This window comes from Arvicola amphibius, chromosome 4 (genome assembly GCF_903992535.2).
Source record: "Arvicola amphibius chromosome 4, mArvAmp1.2, whole genome shotgun sequence".
Lineage (NCBI taxonomy): Eukaryota > Metazoa > Chordata > Mammalia > Rodentia > Cricetidae > Arvicola > Arvicola amphibius.
In genome coordinates, this window is record NC_052050.1 from 20,085,478 (window position 1) to 20,109,193 (window position 23,716).

At 49.7% G+C, this 23,716-nt stretch overlaps 2 protein-coding genes across 7 annotated transcripts in view; one reads left to right on the plus strand and one right to left on the minus strand.

Moving 5' to 3' along the window:
• Brca1 (BRCA1 DNA repair associated) overlaps positions 1-6,305 on the plus strand; it is a 68,885-nt gene extending 62,580 nt beyond the window's left edge. For all 6 annotated transcript variants that reach the window (XM_038328437.1, XM_038328439.1, XM_038328441.1 and 3 more), the window contains 4 exons: positions 1,186-1,240; positions 3,657-3,730; positions 3,991-4,051; positions 5,125-6,305. In XM_038328437.1, the coding sequence (XP_038184365.1) occupies positions 1,186-1,240; positions 3,657-3,730; positions 3,991-4,051; positions 5,125-5,270 (336 nt within the window). In that variant the 3' untranslated portion in view covers positions 5,271-6,305. The remainder of the gene's footprint in view (positions 1-1,185; positions 1,241-3,656; positions 3,731-3,990; positions 4,052-5,124) is intronic.
• A 13,652-nt stretch (positions 6,306-19,957) lies between these two features.
• Rnd2 (Rho family GTPase 2) lies at positions 19,958-23,268 on the minus strand. Its single transcript, XM_038327390.2, has 5 exons — positions 23,132-23,268; positions 22,556-22,643; positions 21,659-21,768; positions 20,946-21,080; positions 19,958-20,717 (listed from the first exon to the last, which is right to left on the minus strand). The coding sequence occupies exons 1-5, from the start codon at positions 23,231-23,233 to the stop codon at positions 20,469-20,471; spliced, it is 684 nt and encodes a 227-aa protein (XP_038183318.1). The 5' UTR covers positions 23,234-23,268; the 3' UTR covers positions 19,958-20,468.
• Positions 23,269-23,716: the final 448 nt, after the last annotated feature.

A 23,716-nucleotide genomic window follows, 5' to 3' on the forward strand; every position in this document is an offset into this window, starting at 1 on the left:
TACATCTTAGGAGACAGATACAGGACATTTCCGGTATCACGGAATGTTCTTTGGGCGGCGCTAAGGAGCACTGTAATTATATTTTCCCTTTAGAGGGTGTGTTTGTATGTATTCTGTGTCATCAGAGCACCAGGTGTTCCGGCCAGCTGGGTGAAAGATTTGCACCAAATGAGAAATGTCCAAGTCGCCTGAAGATGCAGTGGTACTTGTCATAGCAGTAGGGAAGGAGGGAGAGGCTCTTGACTAGTAGAGAAGAGGATTGTGTGCACATACCATAGATGGCTGTGCTGGCTGGGGCATGGTTAGTCCTGGTACCCAGTCAGGGTAAACATCAACCATCATCTAGTAGCTTTGAATTTCTTGCTATTAAATGTAAAGAAGAACCAGTTGGTTGTTAGTGTTTGGTTTATTTTCATCATCTCCGACAAAAAGTAAAGTCACTTTGCCAGGGTCACCAAGCATAAACTGGACCTGACAAGGTGTTCATCCCTTAAATGACAAAGAATGACTTCAGGGGCTAGAGAGAACTCAGGTTAAGAGCACTTCCTGCTCCTCCTAGCATCCACACTGGGTACCTCAGAGCTGTCTGTAACATCAGCACCAGGAAATCTGATGTCCTCTGGCCTCCCCAGGCACTTGGACATATGGCACATGCGTATACACACAAAATAATGTATTTTTTTAGAGTGACTGTAGAATATAGATCAATTTTATGCATGATTCAGTAAAATCCGAAATCAGTTCAGAATATCGAGCTGATCGTCTAGCTCTAGGAAGGAGCACAGAAGTTGTCAAGTGGTAAAGAAAAGTTGTTCTATTTTAGGGGGGGCTCTATTATAAAAACCCAGACTCGGCAAGGTGGTGCATTCCTGTCATCCCAGCATTTGAGAGGTGGAAGCAGGAGGATCAGGAGTTCGAGGCCAACCTATATTACAAGTTTGAGGCTGCCTGGCCTATATAAGATCCTGTCTCACAAAAAGGGGATAGAGTCTGGAGAGGCGGCTCAGTGGTCAGTGCTTGCTGCTCATTCCAAAGGCCTGCTTTTGATTTCCAGCACCCACATCGGGCAGCTCATAGCTGCTAGTAACCCCAGCTCTAGGAGCTCGAATGTGCTCTTCTGGCTCCCTGGACACCTGCGTAGATTCTTTTCTCTACACAACATCACTCATTCTGTTCTCTTCACAGCTCTTCAAAGGCCTAAAAATCTATTGTTGTGAGCCCTTCACCAACATGCCCAAAGGTAAGCACCTGGGAGGCTGTGCCGTTGCAGAACCAGCTTTTCTTACATAGCAGAGCGTACAAGGTAGCAGACAGGGTCAGCCTCTGTGGAGGTCTTTCTATGACAAAAGGCAAGGCATGTGTTCTTTCCCATGAGATTAGTGAGGAGTTGAGGTTTAAGGTACCGTATTCTGTGCTTGTGTGGGACAAAGCTTCTAGCATTGCTCACTATGAGAACATCCTGGGCTTCACCAGGTGTGGCAGCACAGGCCTTTGTTGCTGTAGTTGTTTTAATTTTTGTTAGATTTTGTTTGTTTTCTGTTTGAGAAAGCATCTCTGTGTAGACCTGGCTGCCCTGAAACTTGCTATGTAGACCAGGCTAGCCTCAAACTCAAAATCCACCTATCTCTGTGCTACCACACCCTGCTTAAGAATTGTGGTTTTATTGTTATGTGAAATGTTTTGTCTCTGAATGTATATGCACCACTTGTGCCAGGAGCCCATAAGAGGTCAGAAGAAGAAACCAGATAACCTGGAACTGGAGTTACAGCTGTGAGCCACCTGTGGGTGCTTGGAACCAAACCCAGGACCTCTGCAAGACCAATCAGCGCTCTTACCTGCTGAGCCGTCTCTCCGGTTCTCAGCACATGCCTTTAATGCCAACACTTTGAGCTCTGGGCCAGCCAGGGATAAGTGGTGAGAACCCTGTCTCAAAAACAATCAAACAGGCAGTAGTGGCACATACCTTTAATTCCAGCACTTAGGAGGTAGAGGTAGACAGCAGATCTACAAGGCCAGCCTAGTCTACAAGGAAGTTTCAGGACGGGCAGGGATACATGAACCTCCAATTTATTATAAGTGTCAAAAAGAGTTCTCTTCTTCCTGAGCTACCTTCATTTAATAGAGAAGTTTTATGGTCTGGGCCAGGCCCAGGCCCAGGGGAAAAGGAGGGTCATAGTGGATATTTCTAGTTCAATTTAATATTAAATATGATGTGCCAATGAAAACTGCCATGAAGCTGGACTTTGTGACATGTGCCTGTAATCCACGTACTTACGAGGTAGAAGCAGGAGAGTCAGCAGTCTAGGGTTGTCCTTGAGTACATAGAGAATCCACCACCAGCTTGGGCTCCTGAGACCCGAACCACAGAAGACTGCTGTGGGCTCCACTCTTGCTATCCAAGGCCCTTGTCCATGTGTAGCTTTGGTTAGTTCTCTTCAAAAAGAAGGTTTCTTCCCCTTTTAATCTGAGTCTCACCTCAGCTCCGGGGACTGGAGTCCTGTGACTTAGGGAGGCCTTAGCGCAGCGTTCTCGGCCTTCCAAATGGTGCTCCCCTTAACACAGTTCTGGTGCTGTGCTGACCCAGCCATAAAATTATTTCATTGCCACTTGATAGCTAATTTTGCTACTGTTATCTGATATTCAGCTCCTGTGAAAGGGCCGCTTGATTCCTCCCTCCAAGGGATCACAGCCCACGGGTCGAAAACCTGGGCCTGAGTGTCTGGCCGCAAGCAGATGAGTGGTAGCACACATGTTGGGCAATGGTTTCTCTGGGGTTTTTGTTGTTTTCTTGATACAGTTTTTTGTTTGTGTGTGTGTGTGTGTGTGTGTGTGTGTGTGTGTGTAGTCCTGGCTATCCTCGAACTCTCAGAGATCCACCTGCCTCTCCCTCCCAAGTACTGGGATTAAAAGTGTGCGCAACCATTGTCCAGCTGGGGACTCTAGTGAATGTCATTGGCAGAGAGGCTAAGTTAGCCTCAGCTCAGGCAGGCAGGAGACCTCCACAGTTCTCAGGAGTGAGCAGTCTTCCTTCCTGAACAGTATGAGGAGGATCCTTTTAAGAGTACATCCAAAGAAGCCAAAGTTGGTCGGTGCTGCTGATTCTTAGGCCCAAGCTCTTCTGATAATCATTCCCTAGACATGTGGGTTCTAGCCCAGCATGTGACCTGTTCTGATCCTATGCTGGGTGTCTGGCCAGGAGGACATGTTGTTTTGGGTTTCCCTCCCCCTGGATGAAATACAGTCCCATCTTTTCACATTTAGAGTAATTATCAAGAATGGTGCTCTCAGTGGCTGTGATTATCAGTCACCAACACCTAATTAGAATGCAGGAACAAGGAAGAAAGACAAGTGTTTTTCACATAGTATCTAGCTAGCTAGCGAATTATTGGAAATCCGATCCTGGGTTTCTTTTTCACGTGTTTCATTTGGGAGACCACGAAACCATATCTACCAAGTGGCTTCGTGGAGACAAATGACCAGAGCAGGCATAGGCATATCAGTGGCAGATTAACTTAGGAGCCATACTAATTTTAGGGTCTCTGTCCCTTAAAACAAAAACTGACTGCCCCCTGAGAGGGTTTGCTCCAGGGAAGACTGGCGCAGGCACTGGGTACACGTGTGGATCACTGTGATGATTTTATATCCGTTCTCTACAGATGAGCTGGAGAGGATGCTGCAGCTGTGTGGGGCTTCTGTGGTGAAGGAGCTTTCGTCACTCACCCGTGACACAGTGAGTATTGGGGCCTTCTTAACGGGAGGAATATACTCTCCTGCCTTTAAGCAAATCCTGTAAAGTAGCGCAGGGGCTTTCTCTACAGTGAGCTTGTGTTAGAGGACTCAGCTGAGAGGCATCGGTAAGGGCTGGGAACCATGAGCAGTGAATGTGTGGAGGGAAGCCTTTCCTTTCTAGCCTCTCGCTGTGTGAAAGTGGTGGCAGACTTTTCCATAAACCCTGCTGTGATACACTTTTCTTCCTTCCTGGGGATGCAGGATGCTCATCCAATTGTGATCGTACAGCCAAGTGCCTGGACAGAAGAGAATGGCTGCCCTGGTAAAGTGTATTCATGTACTTACGTCTGTGGGGTCACTAATTACCTGGTGTTTACTTGACTAATATTTTTGTTTTATTTTATTTATTTATTGAGGTGTGGTCTCACCATGTAGCCCTGGCTGTCTTGGAACTCAATGAGCTCTACCTGCCTCTGCCTCCCAGGTGCTGGGGTTAAAGGTGTTGCCACTCTTCGTGGCCTATTTTTGTCATTGTTGTTTTGTTTTTGTTTGGTTTTTGTTTTGTTTTGTTTTTTGTTTTTGTTTTGGTTGGTTGGTTGGTTTACATGAATGAATGACTAAAATGTTAATTAGAAAAGCTTTATTACAGTCAAACTCTACAGGTGTCTTTACCCACTGAGCCATCTTTTTGACATTTTTGTTGTTTTGTATTATAAAAGTAATAAATGAGGCCAGGTATGTTAGTACACACCTTTAACCTCAGCATTTGGGAGGCAGAAGCAGTTCAGTCTCTGTGAGTTCAAGTATAGCCTGGTCTACAAGGCCAAGTTCAAGGCCAGCCACAGCTGTACAGTTATACCCTGTCTGTAAACAAAGGAGAGTGTATATGTGTATGTGCATTTACACACAGGTGATCATGCATCTGGTGGTTTGTTACCTCACTTAAGATACTTCTCCACACTGTTGCTCTCTTTGGTGGCTTCTCCTTTATCAGGTTGAAGCTCGTGTTATTTCAGTATTTCAATTTCCAGAGACTGGGCTTTTTTTTTTTTTTTTGGTTTTTCGAGACAGGGTTTCCCTGTAGTTTCTAGAGCCTGTCCTGGAACTAGCTCTTGTAGACCAGGCTGGTCTCAAACTCAGAAATCCGCCTGCCTCTGCCTCCCAAGTGCTGGGATTAAAGGCGTGTGCCACCACCGCCCAGCGAGACCGGGCTTTTACTGCGATCGCCCCTCTGGCTTCTGAGTAAGGATTTCCATCCTGACGTGTTGCTTCAGAGCACCAGTTTGGCTCCCTCCTGTTGACCCTAAGGACTCCTGTAGTCAGATCCCAGTGTGGATTGATTGAGTCTGGTCTGAAGAATGACTTGACACCTGTCTCTGTGTGTTCTGCCTGCAGAGATTGGACAGCTGTGTGAGGCACACCTGGTGATGTGGGACTGGGTGTTGGACAGTATATCCGTCTACCAATGTCGGGATTTGGACGCCTACCTGGTACAGAATATCACCCATGACTATAGTGAGCCACAAGACCCCAGTGATTAGTTTAGGAAGTGATCTTTCCATGCTCAGGGACCATCTCTCACGCCTGGGTGCTTGCATATCCTCCTCACTAAGTATTTTATAGGCATCAGCCTGGGGGGTAAAAGAAAGTTTTTACCTATGTGAGGGTTCCTTAAAAGTTAAATCTGTTTTAACCCCACCAATTGATCAAGATGCTAGTTCGTTATATATTGTTCTTGGAGAGAAAGAGTAGAATGTGTGGCTGGTCTGCACTGGGCATGGTGTCCACGCCTTTAATCACAGCACTTGGTGGGAAGAGACACGGGTATCGTGCGTTCAACGCCAGCCTGGGCTATATAAGACCCTGACTAAGAGTGAATAACTGGTGGTCCTAATTTGTTTATTAGAACATCTCTTGTTCATAAAGGCCAAGAGTCAATTCCTTCAAGGACATTGCTTGAGATCTGTGGTTTGACTTAAAATCAGTACTCAAGACTCCAGGTTCCATACCCAGCACCAAACAACACCCATATTTCCCCCATCCGTCCCTGCACCCCCAACCCAACTTCCCACCCCCACCAAGAAAACCAGAACAGGTCTTGGGTGTCAGTGGACACCGAGAAGTTCAGAAGCAGATAATGTATTCAATATGAACATAAAGTTTTTCAAGTACCAGTGTCCGGGAGAGCCTTCTAATTCCCGTAACTGATGAACACAGTGTTTGCTGTAGTAGCCCTGCTAAGTAACCCATTCCTCTTTAAATACAAGATCTCTGATATGAATATTTCAGACTGGAAATGATGAATCCTACCAGGAAAGGAGCTGTTGCTTTCTTAGAAGTAATTTTTTCCCTTTTGCTCCCTATTGCTGAACCATACTGCTTCATAAATAATTTTGTTTGCTGAAGGAAAAGAATGTATTTTTCATAAACTCATTATCTTAGGCTGTTTATAGCTGTTGGAGGGACTAGGTCTTCCCTGACCCCCCAGTGTGCAAGGGCAGGGGAAACCTGATTGTACAAAGTGTGATTTATAAATAGTGTGCTGTTGATTCTGCAAATAAACTGAATGCCAAACACTTTCGCTAGAGTGACTGTTTGTGGGGGCCTGGCAAGGTGGGTCAATGGGTAAGGGGCCTGCTGCCACACCTAACAGCCAGAGTTCAAGCCCCAGGGCCCACAGGAGACAAGGAAAACTGACTCCTGCTGCTGTCCTCTGGCTTTCACACGTGCATGCCCTGTGTGTGCCTGTGCACATGCAAACTAACCAAACAGGTAAGTGTAATAGAAAAATTAAGAATAATGAATTAAGATCTTTTGTTGTTTTTTTTTTTAAGATTTTATTTACTTATTATGTATACAATATTCTGCCTCCATGTTTGCCCGCATGCCAGAAGAGGACACCAGATCTCATTACAGATGGTTGTGAGCCACCATGTGGTTGCTGGGAATTGAACTCAGGTCACCTGGAAGAACAGTCAGTACTCTTAACCACTGAGCCATCTCTCCAGCCCTTGTTTTTGTTTTTCAAGAGAGTGTTTTTCTGTGTAGCTTTGAAACCTGTCCTGGAACTTGCTCTGTAGACCAGGCTGGGCTCGAACTCACAGGAATCCACCTGTCTCTGCCTCCTGAGTGCTGGGATTAAAGGTGTGTGCCACCACTGCCCAGCAAGATCCTTTCATTAATTTTAAGGACTGCTGGAGCAATGGCTCAGCAGTTAAGAGAACTTGTTGCTCGTTCTTCCCCCCCCTTTTGAAATGAGGGTCTCCATTGTGTAGTCCTGGCTGTCCTGGAACCCAGATTGTAGACCACAGTGGCCATGAACTCAGATATCACAGCCTCTGCCTCCCGAGTGCTGGGATTAAAGGCGTGCACCACCACACCTAGCATCGCACTTCTGTAATATTGGGGCCCTGTGGGTAGAAAATGAAGCAAACTGTGGTTACTCTATTCTGTCTCGGTCTTCACCACGGCCTTGGAATGAAGTGGGTATTTCATCACTTTCTTTGGAAAGTAACAACAGGTTTCTCATTTATAAGGTTTTGCACAGCTACCAAATGACTGTAAGGAAGCCTGGCCTGCCTCTGGCCCATCATTCTTCATTCCACTTGCATCAGTCATGACCACAGGAAAAAGGCAGTTTAGGTTTGGGGATTTTGCAAAAAAAGGCTTCCTTCACTGGCTATGGTGGGAGAGAATAAAGGCAACCTGTCAGGCAGAGACCAAATGTTGGGTCACGGCTATCATTCCTACTCCCTTCAATCTCCCAGCTTCTGACTGTGTTCTCAACTGTCAGGAAGTGCTGGTTCCAATGGGCTGGAGATGTGGCTCAGATGGTAAGAGTGCTTACCTGGCATGTACTAAGCTCCGATCAGTTTCCTGATCTGATCGCAGCATCACATAAAACCTGACATGGTAGCCCACCCTTGCAATCCCTATATGTAGGCGGTGGAAGCTGGAAAATCAGTTCCTGGTTAGTCTGAGCTGCATGAGAATCTGTCTCAAAACAAGGGTCTGGAGAGACTGCTCACTGGTTGAGAGTATTTACTGCTCTGGCATAGGATCTGTTTCCCAGCACGCACATGGTAGCTCACAGTTCTAACATCAGTTCCTGGAGACCCAGCGGCCTCTGCAGGCACTGCACATATGTGCCCATGACCTCATAGGCGGGCTACAGACAAAAGATAAATCTATAAGAAGAAAAGCTTTCAGCCTTACCAAAAGCAAGCCCTCCCAGGTCTGTCACTTCCTTAAGTACCCAGCAGGGAATTAAGGTGTCTCACCATTAGTGAAAGGCAAGTAAGCAGAAGCTCTAGTGTCCTAACCCAATCATTTCCAGGAACCAGCCATGACTTGAGGTAGACTTCAGCCTGCAGTCCCTTAACACTGAGATCGGTAGAAAGAACACGTCCATCCAGAACACCCCTGCTTCTTGTGGGATCCTGGGTGAGAGCAGATTTAACCGAAATACAAGTCAGATAATTGTCTGACACAGGTATACTCCGTCTGATTGGAGCTCTGTTATGATGCTTGGCCTACATTAAAAGCTCTATCTGATGATGGAGTAAATCTTGTTCTTTTGACCTCTGATGCCTTCCCACTTTTCCACCCTGCCATCTCTAGCCCTCTCTGGGCAGAGCAGCATTTAGGAACTGGCTCCTATATTGACTATTATCTCATTCTGCAAGGAAGCGGGAAGAGGATTATCAGGCAGGCATAGGGAGGGAGCCTAGAGGAGCACTCTGGCTGATTATCTCCCTCCTAAAAAATGTAGCCAGAATCCACAAAGTATCAGCACAAAAACATGCAAAGGAAAAAGAAAGGAATCAGTGTTGGAATGGTTGGGGCGGAAGGAGCCAAGATGCCCAGAATGTATCCTGTAAAGGCTGCTAGGAGCAGATAAGAACAACCTCCAAAGTGCACAGCCTGGAAAGAAGGGCAGAGTGGGGGGCACTGCAGGAAACCTCACAGAAGGCCTGCTGACCCACAAAATGGGGCTCACTCACCATTGCTTAAAATGCCTGAACTAGAGGCCTGCACTGTGCTTCAGAGATGCCCACTGCCTGCCAACAACCTAAAAATCTGCTAAAACAAGGGACCATTAAGGGGATAGATAAATGTGGCAGACTAAAAATTAAAGCTGGAAACAGCTAGTTTCTACAAAGACTTGAGGAATGTAGAGGCTAGTCCTCACCTATTCATTTGCACTTGGGCAACCGAGTCCAGAGGCTGTGCTTAAGCTGGGAGTTGTAGCTCACACCTATAACTTAAACATTAGGAGGCTGAGGCAGAAGGATCACTCACTGTTCCAGGCCAGTTAGAGTTACAGGAGACCCTGTCTCAACAGGTTTGCTTCCAAGCCGGTGACCTGATTTTAGTCCCCAGAACCCACATGGTAGAAGGCGAGACCTGACAAACAGGCTGTCTTCTGTTCACATGAGCCCTGTGGCACACCTGTGTGCACATACAAACACCAAACAAAATGTGATACCAATTTGAAAACTCCCAAGCTGATCCTGGATGAAAACGCAAGCAACGGAGTCCCTATTGTGACTGAAGGGCATGAACTTTGAACACCTGATTTCAGAGACCAAAATGATGGCAACATGCGTGTTAGTAGCATGGTTTCAAAACATGCCCCTCTGTGGAGGCCTTCTGGGAGCAACAGCATCACCTAAGAACTTAGGTGTGCAGATTCCCAGACCTGCCCTAGACCCACTGGACCAGCAACTGTGGCTGGTAGGGCCCACCCAGTGACCTAGGACTCTGTAACAGACTCAAGTCTGAGAACCACAAGCTGAGATAAGGGAAATAAGATCCTAGAAAATGTTCCCTGTATCTGCTCCTCTCGTCTCCAAGAAAGGGAGCTGTTTGGGCTTGAAAAGAACAAATAAGGTTGGTGGGCTTGTAACTGGTTCTTATCTCCAAGGTTACAGCAGCTGCTTCAGTTAACTCCACAATGGTCCTTTAAGAATAAACAAAGCCAAGGACAAAGATTATATTATATTAGCCACCTAGGAGCAGAAGGGCCAGACTAGTTTTAAAAAAAATACAGCTAGAGTTTTAGGAGGTTTTATTAATATTTAAATCTCAGCCAAACCACAGAGGCAGCCTTTGACTCCAGCATAAAGATATGCAAATGCAGCTTTCAAAGGCAAGGCAATTTCACACAGCCCTCAAGGTAACAAGAACAAATAAAACAAATGATTTTGTAATTTATCTCCTTTGACTGCTGGAGTGCAAGGCACGGACAGCCCTGAGAGAGTCAGCAAGAACTCGCTCTAAGGGGGAGCCGAGGAAGCCTGCCTGGAGCGAGGACTGCCAGCAGCCCCAAAGGCTGGTGACAGAAAAAGACCCCAGGAGAACAGGAAGCTGCCTGGAGGAGGAGATATGGGGACATTAAAGTGGGAAATTTCAGACATCCAGCCCTGGGTCCTGTGAGCCACAGCAATAATAATCATCAATTATCACTGCCGTGCTCTCGCGCACCGTGCGTCATTCCCTACATACAAATAAAATGAAGTTTTGTGAGGTCAAGAGACTTACCATAGGTCACACTACAGGAAGAAAAATGACAAAGCCCAGATTCAAAGATGTGCCTGGCGAAACTGCAGACTTTCCCCAGTGCATGTCGCTAGGGATCAGCAGGCGGTGAACAGTAAGATCAGTGATTGAAGCCAGGCGTGGTACAGGCTTTTAATTGGAGCGCTCGGGAGGCAAGGGCAGGCAGACCCTGAGTTTGAGGCCAGCCTGGTCTACAAAGTGAGTTCCAGGAAATCCAGGACTGTTACACAAAGAAACCCCATATCGAAAACAATAAATATTTAGTGATTGAGGGGAGGCCGTGTGCCCAGTTTTTCAGCTTATGTGTATGTGTTGGGTCTGGCTGTGAAAGGGTGACGGGTCCATCATCCTGGCCTTCAGGTGGAGACAAGACACAGAAAAGCTCTAGTTCAGAGGTTATGACATGATGGACTCAGGACTCAGAATGACTTCTAGAAATCTCACCTTGGGATTTAGGTACCATTTGGCCAGGTGGAAAAGAAGCCTGGAATTTCTGGAAGAACCAAGTGACACCCTCAGATTCTGGAACTAGAGCCCGAAGCTCTCAAGTAGAGGAGAGGTGACAGGAAAGTCTCTGTCCATAAAGTCTTAAAACCACCCCTTTAATATGTCAGCCAGTGATTCCTTTGAGGTGTTCTGGCTACCACGTGTAGGGATCCGCAGATTTTGCTCAAGCTGTATTATTGATTACTGATCTACCATCTGCAAGGTCCAAATCTTGCTCAACCCCTGTCCTTCCCAAAGCCTCTCCCTGATTTCCCAGAGCAGAATCCCTCCCCAATTAGAATGCCCATTTGGGGGCTGGAGAGATGACTTAATGGTTAAGAGCACTGGCTGCTCTTCCGAAGGGTCCAGGTTCAATTCCCAGCACTCAACTCTCTCTCTTCCCCTTGGTTTTTCGAGACAGGGTTTCTCTGTAGTTTTGGAGCCTATTCTGGAACTAGCTCTTGTAGACCAGGCTGGCCTTGAACTCACAGAGATCCACCTGCCTCTGCCTCCCAAGTGCTGGGATTAAAGGCACGTGCCACCACTGCCCGGCTTGATGTTCTCTTTTGACCTCTATTGTATATACATGATGCACAGATGTGCAAGCAAAACAGGCATACACATAATTTTTTTAAAAAAAGAAAGTTTAGAATACCCATTCTACTTTGCTTATATTTAATTTTGTTTGTTTTATAGTCCTGAGTGGCCTGGAACTCACTATATAGACCAGGTTGGCCTAGATTAAATTCAGAGATCCACCTGCCTCTGCCTATGGAGTGCTGGGATTGAAGGCCTGAGCCACCACACCCAGCTATTTTGTTACTGTTGTTTTGAAATAATTGAGGCCTCCCATCCCTTGGAGTGAAGTTACAGGCAGTTGTTAGCTGCTGGACCTCAGCACTGGGACCCATTCCTGGGTCCTCTCTGAGAGCAGGAGCACTCTCCGCCACTGAGCCATCTCTAGCCCAGTTTGTGTTTTGTTCGCATTTGTTTTGTTTTGGCAGCAGGATTTCAGGTAACCCAGGCTGGTGTCAAGCTCAGGGAGACCAAGGATGGGCCTCTACCTCCCGAGTACAGGTGGCTGTGCCACCTGAAGTCTTCTGTCAGCCACGTGTCTACCTCCTGTCCTCTCTGTTTTCCTACAGGATGCTTGTACTCCCTGTGGGTTGGTTAGGCTTTTTTTTTTTTTTTTTTCACAGTTATTGCTCCAGTTTGCCCTGGCAGATGCCTTGTTAGGCACCCAGTGAGTATTTGCTAATTGAGTTACATGGGACCCATGAACTGAACCGCTTATCCAGCCTTTAGCCCCACCCTAAGACCATTGGAAAGCCAGCCACATATTGCCCCTCAATGCGCTGATTCCCTCCTACCCTTAGATTGTGATTTACTCCACGGTCTAAGGCATCTATCTACACGTCGGAGCCCACTTCCGGAGACTTCCTATTTGATTCTCTTGCCCATCATGAAGCCTGCCCCTTTGTGATTAGTCAGAACTGCACCTACCCATCAGCCTGCCGCTGTCATGACGGAGGAAATAATTATGATGTTCCTAGGAATACCTTTGCCAGTTCACAGCGCTAGCCCCAATATTATCTCTCCTCACCAGGCCAACGATTGCTTCATGGATGATAAAACTGAAGTCCGGGGCACCTGTCAAAGGTCACTCTGAGTCGGTGGCAGATCTGGGCCTAACCAGCCCGGGAGTCCCTATTCATTAAGGCACAGATAAAAATGCCTTCATTAAGTTGTCTGGTCCGTGTCTGGGAAAGGTTGCTTTGAATGGAATCTGGAGGCTGGGAAAGGTCAAAGAGAGTTTGCAACTATAGAAAGGCTTTTCCCTCTCTGGAAGCTAGCATTAGTTCCCGAAGAGCTTTTGTCAGGGAAAAGTTCCTATGTGTACACGTGGGCCAGGAGTCTTCACGCGGTCAGTCTTTCTCAGAAGCCAAACACCCTGGCTTTTTGGTTTTTAGACAGGGCTTCACTGGACTGAAACCCATCCTATAGACCAGGCTGACCACGAAATGACAGAGATCCACCTCCCTCTGCCTCCCAAGTGCTGGGACTAAAGTATATCACCATACCTGACAAACGTCTGGTGTTTTTGGTGACAGGGTCTCTCTCTCACTTGAGACCTTTAGCGGATTTACCAGTGGGCCCAAGGATTTCTCTTGTGCCACTTCCCCTACCACCATGTCCTGCTTTTTTCATGACTACTGGGGATCAAACCCAGGTCCTCATGTTTGCTTGCAAGTCCTTTATCAACTGAGCTGTCTCTGTAGGACCCAGCCATAACAGGCTCAACAGAGACCACCCAGCACCATCCAGGAACAGACCCTCCAAGGGGAAAGTACCTAATGTTCCAAAGGAAATTGCTAATGCTCCAACCATTGTAGACAGGATCACCTGCCAGCACACACCCATTCCTTTTCACCAGGATGCCCCTAGACAAACGTCAACCGGCCAATCAAGGGACCTGAACCTTAGAAATCCCTAACCCCAACCTCTGCTTTATAAAAACCCCACCCCAGCTGAGCTCGGGACTCTAATGGGTCAATGCATTGGAGACAAAGAGTCCGAGTTTGAACTTGAATAAGAATAAAGGCTCTTTGCTTTTACATACAGGACTCGGGATTCGGTCTCCTTGTTCATTTTTTGGGGGGACTCCGCTATCTGGGCATACCATCTCCTCAGGCTCCTTCCCCTTCTTTAAAGCATCCCCAAGGTTCTGGAGGAGGAGGAACGGATCCGGTAAATACAGACTGCAGATAAGCAGGTGTTTTGCCATTTCGGCTGAAAACTGCAAAACAAATGACTTTATCAGCAAGTGAGCTCCACCTACACCTTCAGGGCCCTCCCAGCTCATAGGCTGTAGGATAAAACCCTCTGTGTCCCGAATTAGAAAATCTTGCCTTGCTGGGCGATAGTGGCACATGCCTTGAATCCCAGCTCTCCGGAGGCAGAGGCAGTCACATCTGTGAGTTCAAAGCCAGCCTGGTCTTCAAGAGCTAGTTCCAGGACAGGCTCCTAAGCTACACAGAGAAATCCTGTCTCAAAAAAAAAAAAAAAAAAAAAAAAAAAAAAAAAAAAAAAAAAAAAAAAACGAAAAGGAAGGAAGGAAGGAAGGAAGCTTGCTTTAGCAAGCATTGTCCCTGGAACCTAGGACAGCAGGGAGGCTGTCCTGTCCTGAAACAAAGGATTTGTAGGACTGTCTTTGGAGTCTCCCACAGCTTCTAACCTTGCTGATGGGATCACCCCAAACATGTAGAGGTTCAGAAAACCGTGAAACCAAGATCTGTGCTGGAGCCAACTCTAGTCCCTCACCAAATGCCAAAAACTCAAGAGAAACGGTGCCAGCCGTCACTCTCCCACCAAAGGCCAAGCACAGGATGGCCACTCCACTCCAGACCTGCCTTGGGGGTTTTCTCCAACACCAGCCTCCAGTGTGTTGAGGTGTCAGCGGTATCCCCCTCCCCATGAAGGCTGAGGTCCTGAGCAGGGGGACATAAAGCCTAGGACCAAAGGTGTTCATTACACCAGCTTGGGCATGCGCTAAACACCACAGAAGTGTACACTTTGAACGGGAAATTGTATGTGTTACGAATTTCACACATACACCCCGAGTCAAACAAAACAGCAGCGTCTGGAGGCAGGGAGAAGCCTGCTCTGAGGCTTTGAAAGGGTCAGGACTCCTTGCAGGGAGTGGCGATGCCAGACAATGTAAGGGCTAGGCTGGGCCTCCCCCTCCTCCTCCACCAGATGGGAACTGGGACTCGGGAGAAAGGCCCAACTGGGGCACGAAGGACTTGAGCAGAAGAGGGGCACTCAGTGAAAGCGCGGGCTGCAGCCGTCGGCTCATTTGCATCATAAGCGATTGGCTTTCCCTGCTCGTCCCTCATTAGGACACAATGGACAGTTGTTCGCTGGCGCAGCAGATCATTTACCAAGGGAGAGAGGGGGACGGCGCACAAGTGACTGATAGGCTATAGTGGTGGGGGTGCACACAGCCATCCACCGCTGCGTCCCCCCAGCCACGGGAACTTTTGTTTTCACGCTGAGAGTGGACCTTCTAGAGCCAACCAATCCCCTCCTTTGGCAGGGGTGCTGAGCGACTGTGGGACTTCAATCAAACAGCTAGAGCGGGGGCTTCCGGGACCAGGAGTAGACTCCACATTCTTGTTCCAGAGCCGAGCGCACTCCAGCCCTGCTGTCCCTTCTCCCTTCCTCTTTCTCTTCTGAAGTTCTAGATCTCCATCTCCTGTTCCGGGCTTTGGTTTCCACTGTGCTGTCCCCTCTTGTCCTGTTCTACCTCTATTTAACCCTTGCCAGAACAAGGGTTGATCTGGGAAGAGAGGCAGCGGTGTGGAAACTGTCTCAGCGTTTAGGAGATAGGCAAGAACAGAACCAACCCATACCCTGGGGTTATTTTTTGTTTTGTTATTGTTGTTTTCCTTCCTCCAATTTGAGGCCCTCTTAACTTCTGAGTGCTGGGATTACAGGGTGCACTGCCAAGCCTGGCTTGAGGCCTATTATAAATCAGGAATGAAGACAACCATGTGATGTGTTTTATTTCTATCCATCTTTCAAGGCATAGTGAAACTCAGAGGTTAAGAAATTAGGGCAGGGATAGCCAGCTGGCAAGTGATAGCTGTTTGATTCAAAAACCTTTCTGGGCACTCGGGAGGCAGAGGCAGGCGAATCTCTGAGTTCGAGGCCACCCCATCTACAAGAACTAGTTCCAGGACAGTTAGGGCTGTTACACAAAGAAACTCTGTCTCGAAAAACGGAAGGAAGGAAGGAAGGAAGGAAGGAGGGAGGAAGGGAGGGAGGAAGGAGGGAGGGGGGGAGGGGGGGGGGGAAGGAGGAAGGGGGGGAGGAGGGAGAAGGGGAGGGAGGGAAGAAAGGGGGGAGGGAGGGAGGAAGGAAAAGAAGGAGAAAACTTTCCTGGGTGCAGTGGTACATACCTTTAATTCCAGCATTTGGGAGGCAGAGGCAATTGAACCTCTGTGAGTTCGAGGCCAGCCTGGTCTTAATACCAAGACTAGCCAGGGCTGCATAGAGAGACTCTGTCTCAACAAACAAAAAAGCAAAAGAAAATCTGTTTTTTTTCCACCAGACATCCCCTCACAGAGGCTAACAATGTAGACCCTCACAGAAGGCACGATACTGCTCTGTTCTCCGGGGATAGCCCCCTTCAGCATGCACCTCCCATGCCCACCTTTCTCTGGCCGCTTTTGCAGGATGGTGGAACAGCGCAGATGCAGGGCATTCACCACCCCCCTGGGGGTGACAGGAGGCAGTGATCCAGACCAAGCAACCTGGCAAACTAGACCACGGGGGTCTCCCTCCTGCCGACACCCTTCCCTGTTGCCATCTGCCCCTCCCTTTTGTGGGTCAAGGCTGCCAGCTTCTGAATCTGCTTCCTTCTGCGCTGGGGGAAGGGAGTGTCAGGGTGAAGGGGTGTCTGTGCACGAACATAAGGCCTCCGGGTTCATTCTGACACTGAATGAAAAACTCGCCAATTATTCGTCCAATCTCATTAATATGCAGACAGACATCTGTTATTTAGGAGTCAACAGCAGAGCATTTTCTTGGGGGAGGGTCACTTATGTACATCTCTCGTCTCGGGCTACTGTGGGATAGCTGCTTGGGACTCGCCCCATGCCCCAGAATCTGGAGCACCCCCCCACCCAGGAAGGGAAGGAGCTAGGTAGAGATGGAGGGCAACCTGGAACTCATCTGGAAGGAGGAAGGCAGAGAGGGGACAAAATCATAGAGGAAACCGCTAAAGCAGAGCGCTGGGCCTCTCTTCCTGGAGAGAAGCGGGGAGCAGAGAAGAGAGCTGCTCTAGGATGGCCTGCCAGGATCCTGATGTCCCCTGGGAAATTCCCGCATGACTCCTCCTCTTCAGGCCATTGGACAAACCCGAGTGGGTCTGGGTGGCTTGCTCTAGCAACATGGTAGAAAGCTGAGCATATGCCTTGAGCATGGTCGCATATGCCTGTAATTCCAGTTCTGCTGTGCTTGAGGCAGGGGGACCGCAAGTTGAAGGCCACTCTGAGCTGCATAGTAAGACCCTGCCTGAAGAACAGACACAGCTGGGCATTGGGGTCCAAGCCTGTGCCCCTCAAAAGAACCCATTTCTGAGGCTTGTAGAAGCTGGGCCCCAGTGGTGTGGGCTGAGACAGCAGAGTCATATACAGGCATGAATTTGAATATTCATGTTTAGACATGCAGAAAAATGAAAAATTAGTGAAGTGTGGTGGCACGTACCTGTAACCTTTGCATTTGGGAGAGTTCCAGGCCAGGCCAGTCAGGGCTACATAATGAGATCTTACCTCAAAAAAAAAAAAAAAAAAAAAAAAAAAAAAGATACCAAACCCTGTGGCAGTGATGGCAGAATGGCAGGATGAACTGGACTAGGAACTCTGGCATGAGTAAACACATCCAGATTCTATTGCTTCAACGCCACCCAGTATGGTGGGAGCTGATCTGGCATGGTGTGTGTGTGTGTGTGCGCGCGCGCGCGCGCGCGCGCGTGTGCACTCATGAGCTCATGCGGCACACAAATGGAAGTCTGAGGACAAACGTAGACGTTAGTCCTTACCAAGGCTCTCTCCATGGCTGACCCTTGGGGAGGGCTGAAGTCACTGTTGGGGCTAGGGGCCTTCATCGGCTGCAGTGTTTGAGAAATGAACCCAGGAGTCTCCTCCCCTCCCCTGGCTGATTGCTGAGGTTAAAATACACTGACAGCATCACAGTATGATTGCTTGTGTATTTCATTAAATGATTAACAAGGCTACATTGGAGTCTAATTTGTGGGGGAAACAGCCACAGAGGAGGAAGCGGAGTCTAATTCTTGCACGTGGGTAGGGGGTAGTGGGGTAGCTGTAAGGTTCCCTCCAGCCTGCAAGGACCTTTTTGAACCTAGGAACACTCCAATTGCCTCTTTGCACCCGTTGGGCTCCTAGGTCCCAAGACCCATACCCTTCCCCAGAAATAAGTCTGGCAACACAGCCTTGCAGAGGGAGCTAAATTCCTTTCCCACTGGTTTTGGAAATATATTAAACTTTGGGGGTTCCTCCAGCTGATTTATCTTCCTAATTATGTTTGCTTTAGGCTGCTATTGAAATGCATTTGCAGTCTCCAAGCATAAACTGCACAGGAGGAAGATTGGGGGAATAAAGGGGTTCAAACATCCTGCACTGTGGGGGCCACAGGCTTGAGCCTGCTTTGTATTGGGGAGTCCCACCAAAAATTTCAAGTCAACTTTTATTTATTTATTTATTTTATTTATTCATTCATTCATTCATTCATTCATTTATTTTGTATTTTTGAGACAGGGTTTCTCTGTGTAGCCCTGGCTGTCCTGGAACCCACTCTGTAGACCTGGCTGGGCTTGAACTCACAGAGATCCACCTGTCTCTGCCTCCTGAGTGCTGGGATTAAAGGTGTGCACCACCACTGCCCAGCTCAAGTCAATTTTTTTTTAAGTTGGGGAGAATCTCATTCTGTAGCTCATGCTGGCTTTGAACCCTCAGCAATCCTCCTGCCTCAACCTCCCCAGTACTGTGATTACAGGCACTAACCACCATGTTCACTTACAAGTTCATTTTTATAGCAAGTCCCTACTGGGAGGGGGGGTGTGGAATCAGTCTTCTGGAAGAGACAGAGCCCCAGGCCTCTCCTACACCTCTCGGTTCAGGACTTGGGGCCCTTGAGGAAGGTCTCAGCCAGCGTCAGCCCCTAACCATGTGAGAGGATGGGAGTCTAGCGCCTAGACTCCTTTAGACTGGCAGAGATGGCTTGGGATGGGAGTCTCACAGGAGATGGTGGGGAGGGTGGTTCAGTAAGCCAGAAAACAGGGAAGATGTTCCTGCCTAGAGAGCGGGGTCTGAGAGAGGGAAAGGAGAAGCTGCAATATCTCACAGAGCCCAGACCTTTAATCTCCACTATCTCATCCATCCAAAAAACCAAATCAAAACCCTTCTGCCTGAAACCCCTGGTGGCTCTTCACAAGGAAGTGCTGACTCCCACGTGGGCTCTTCTATGGCCTCAAAGGACCTTTGCCAGCTTTGCCATCCCTCCCTGCTGTGCCACACTCACTCTTTCCTCTATACTTAGTCGGTTGCATCTCCTGCATCTATGCCAAGGGTACCACCCACACCAACTCCCTTGGGACCTACTGGCTCAGGGAGCTCCACAACGGCCTGGATGTGTACAGGGTCCCTCAGGCAACGTACGTACCTCTCTTCCCCACTGGGCTAGGCTCCAGAAGCTCAGAGACTATCGTCTCTCAATCCAGTGTGTGGCACCATTGGCAACAGTGCATGCTTGGTGCAGGGAGGGGTGGAGTGTGCACAGGGTCCCACCAGATGGGAGGGCAAGGCCTGCCTCCATCCTCTCCCAACATGGCTGGCAGAACTGAATGGGATGAAGTTGGGAGGAGGGGAAGAGCCACCCGCGCGGATGGTTCCTGGGGGAGAATGTCACCAAAAGGAGGCCAGTGGGACCAGAGCCAGGAAGGGAATACAGGACAATCTGAAATCAGACTCCCAAGGAAACAGACCAGCACTGTCCTAGCTGACCAGTCCTCTGGCCATCCCCTTCACTGGCCTTCACTCCCGAGGGGCTGGGGTGGGGATGACTCTCGATTACAGATGATGCTCCCCCACCGATCATCAAGGAGCTCAAGGTAGAGCTGAGAGGGGGCCCATGTTCGGGTCCTTGAGGAGACTTTGTCCCCTTAGTAAGCTTCACCTTATACCAGGGTTCAGATTCAGGGATATGGAAGCTCTCAATGCCCTTCCTATCTTCATGATCCCTAGGGCGTCAGCAGGCTGCAAGCCAAGGGGAGAGACTGTGAACAAGGGGCTTGTACCACTTCAGCGGACCCTCTGCCGTGCTAGCAGGATACCCAGCCAGGCTGAGTAATGCTGAACACTTGTGCAGCATCAGTTAACTCAAGACGCCCCGCCCCCCACCCCTGCCCAGGGCTGTCTACCCACATTAACTGAACCCAAGCCTCCCGAGGTATTTTACTCTCCCACCCCCGGCTTCTAAACTTTGGATTCTTCAGTACACGACTTTCTCCTGTGTCTTCTCTGTAGACAAGGATGCTGATGGATTGAGAGGGTTTTTTTTTGGGGGGGGGGGCGGAGGAACAAAATCAAGGCCATAGCCGTTTTCCATGGTCATGGGCTTTATTTGCAGACTGCTGGGGAAGGAGGAAAGTAGAACTGGTTGCTGGGTTGATGGTAGGAAAGGACTTCTGGTTTTAAAATTTAGTGCATGTTGCCTGACGGTTAGAGTGTGTGAGAACAGATGCAGAAGGGAGGGGAGAGGAGGTCTTCCAATGGACACTGTCCTCAGGGAAGGCAGACGGGCTATGGGAACTAGGGTGAGGAAGGAAGATACACTTTGTAGAAGACTCGTCCAAAGTCACTGCTTGATGCTGACTTCCCGAACACCCGCCTGCCCCATCAAGTTCATGCCCCAATGCCTACCCAGTCAGCCCTCTCAGCTACCGGCAGAAAGGGGGATGAGGGTGTGGAATAGTGACACCCTCTTCTGCCCTCTATCTCCTCCAACCAGAATTGACTTCCAGCCAGGGTCAGGAAGTCAAAAAGTCCAGGAGCAGGCAGGGGAACAATCGTATCTCTCACCCTCCCCACTCTCTGCCCCAATGCAGCCCCTCACATAAGGTTGCAGCTCTTGGCTCGATCCTTGTGTATCTCGCCCTCATTTCCCCGGTCTGGCCTTCCCGACAGTTGAGTGGATCTCTGCAGTCCCCGGCGAGAGTCGGTTCGGCGCAGTTGCCGATGGCCACGGCCAAGAGAGGCCACGGTGGCCACATGGAAGACATCCCTGACGCTGCGTTCAGAAGACCGGGAGGAACACTCAACGTACGACACGGCCCCCACCTGCTTGGCCAGCACAGTGCCCTGGAAAAGAAGGGGATGGGTGGAAATTACAGGGTTTAGTCTGTACTTCAGAAAGGGACATGAAGGTTGTGGGCTAGGGTTGAAGGTCAGAGCTGGGGAAGAATCAAGGGTTAGGGTCAGAGGTTAGGGCAAAAGGATGAGCCATGTAGGGTGGCTTTAAATCAAAGACTAAAACCCTGTCTGGGTGTGAAGTCTAGGCTGGGATTAAGTGTAGATTACGGGGCTCACCTGCTCATGTGTAACGGGGATAAGTCTCTGCTTGGATAGCTCCCTCAGTGTGGCCAGGTCAGTCCTCATGTCCAGTTTACAGCCAACCAGCACCACCTTGGCATTGGGGCAAAACTCCTGAGTCTCTCCTTGCCACTAGTTGGGGGTGGAAAATAAGAGTTATGGGGGAGTGGAGGGAGATACAGCGCAAAGCCTCGCTCCATGCATGCAGAAATCACTTGGAGCCTCTCTTCTCGGGTTGAGACCAGAACGGCGTAGGAGATGAGACAGTGAAAAGGTTCCGGGATTGTCTGTCGGCCTGGAACCCTTTCCCATGCTCTGTCCTGAGAACAGACCCCACCGCACCCTCCCCTGCCTGGGAACTAAGGATGCTCTGACAGACTTGTGCTTTCATCACAGGCTTTTCTTATGGAAATAATGGCCTGGACAGGAGGCCACAGGGCTTTCCTAAGTCCCAGGATAGGCATTCCCAAACCTTCCATCCAAGGTTTCCACAGCCAAGGAGATAGGGAGGACAGATAGCCAGTCCCCAGTCTCATCTCCCCAGATGCGAAATATTTCCAGCTCCAAGGACTGATTTGTGGGTGGGAGGAACGGGGCTGGAGTAGCAGCTTTATCTGCTAGCCAGCTGAGGGGCACGCCATTGTTCCCTTCTCCTGGTTCAGGTCGTGCCCAGTGCCCTCAGTAGTTTCCCTGCTTGCCCAGGCTACCACCTTCTTGAGGACACTGTCCAGGGTCTCTGGCCGGCTAATGTCAAAGCAGATGAGCACAGCATCAGAGTCTGGGTAGGCCAGAGGCCGGACGTTGTCATAGTAAGAAGAACCTGCAGGAAGAAAGAGAGTAAGCTGATAAGGTACCTGAGTGAGTGGGAGGCCTGGGAGACTGACAGTGGACAAGCCGAGAATGGAAAAGTGTTCTTCAATACCCAGCATGGAGCGCGTCTTGAGACTGGTAGAGGGTAGCAGAAAGAGTGGGAAATAGCTCTCTGCTCCCTTATGGGTTTCTCTAATCTAACAGTAATAATTCGTAACCTTTTGGAGAATGGAAACGCTTTAAGAATTTCAGAAGATCTATAATATTCCAACAAATTGTGTGCATGCTTTCTGGGCTTTGATGAGACATGCTCTAAGGTCCTCCAGGGAGTCTAGCAAAAATAAAAACCCTTCCCAAGGGGTTGGAGCTGAGGCAGGGAAAGAGTGTTCCTGTCCTCTTGAGACTCTACTTCAGTCTAAAAAAAAAAAAAAAAAAAGAAAAAAGAAAAAAAAACCTACTTTCCACCACTGCCCTCCCCCCGCCCCGAAATTCTAAATAGCTCTCCTAAACCCGTTCCCATTTCCCAAGAAACATGTTCCAAAATAAGTCATTTTCTTCCCAAGTTCCTTGGGTAAGCAGAACCCAGCTGCCAGGCTCAGATATTAGGCTTTCTACTTCAGAACATGGTTTCTGTTCGGCACAAGAAACTCTGCCTCAGTTTCCCTGCCTCAAAAGAGAAATCGATGTTCTAAAATTGGATGGATGTCTGAGCTAGCATGGAATCTAAGGATGTAGCTAAGGGAGGGGCTAGGGTAAGGGACCTTGGCAGTCAGGGTGACCCCGAGGGACTGGACTACCTGAAGTATCCCACATGTTGAGCTCAATGCGGCGCTTGTCGATCTCGAAGCTTGCAGTGTAGTTCTCAAACACGGTGGGGACATAACTCTGCAGACAAGGATGGGTCAAAATGAGAGCTTCTCTCCAGTCCTCACCCTGACAACTGCCCTCTTTCCTCGACACCCGGTCCAGCTCGATCCCTAGACAGAAGTTGGTCTGAGGCTGGGCTAAGGGAAGATCCGGGGAGCTACTGCCTCAACCTCCACGGAATCCTAGGTAGACTCTCAGACCCACTCGGGGTCCCTTTAGCCCTTAGTTCTTTCCCTCTCGGATGCCCAGGACCTCCGACATTCTCCCAGAGCGCCATCCGGGATCTTGTGATGCTCCCAAGCCCTATCCATTTCACCGCGTTCCTTGATTCCCTCCACTCCAATCCTCTGCAGTCCTTTCAGAGCCCCCAACGCCTCTTTACCCTCCTTGAAGCCTCTTTCTCTCGTCCCTGGTTGCCCTGGTACCGGTTTCCAGAGGCCCCCGGAGCCCCTGTCACCCACTCCCCGCAGCCTCGGTGCCCCTCTCTCCAGACGCCAGTTCCTCACCCCGGGGTAGGCGTCCTTGGCGAACACCTGCAGCAGCGCTGTCTTGCCGCACTCCGCGTCCCCGACCACTACGATCTTGCAGCGGCCGCTCTGCCCCTCCATAGTCCCGGCTACGCGCCGGCCCCCCACGCCGCCCCCCTCCCGGGCCCCGCCGCCGCCTCTATCGCCTCCTCCCCCGCCGCTGCAGCTGCAGCCTCTCGGGCCGCCGACACCGGCATCTCGCGGGCCCGCGCCGAGCCCCCGCCCGGGGCTGCGGGCCCCCTCTGCCCCGCCCCTAGCCCGCGGGCCGCGCCCCCGGCCCCGCCTCCCACCCGCACCGCCGAGGGGCGGGGCCAGGGATGGGGCGGAGCCTGGGAGGTGGTGGAGGGGCAGAGTCCGAGTCCTGCTAGCTGCTTTGACCCCAGGAGCGCCTGAGGGTGATTGCGGCCAACGAGCCCCGCTTGTTTGAGTTCCTTAGGAATGGAGGCAGAGCAGACTAGGGGCGAAGTTCTGAAGGGGCGAGCGCGAAGCTACACACACAAGCGCGAGGCTTAGGCCTTCTGTGACCACGCGTGCACGCAGGTGTGCTAGTGCGGACACGCGCGG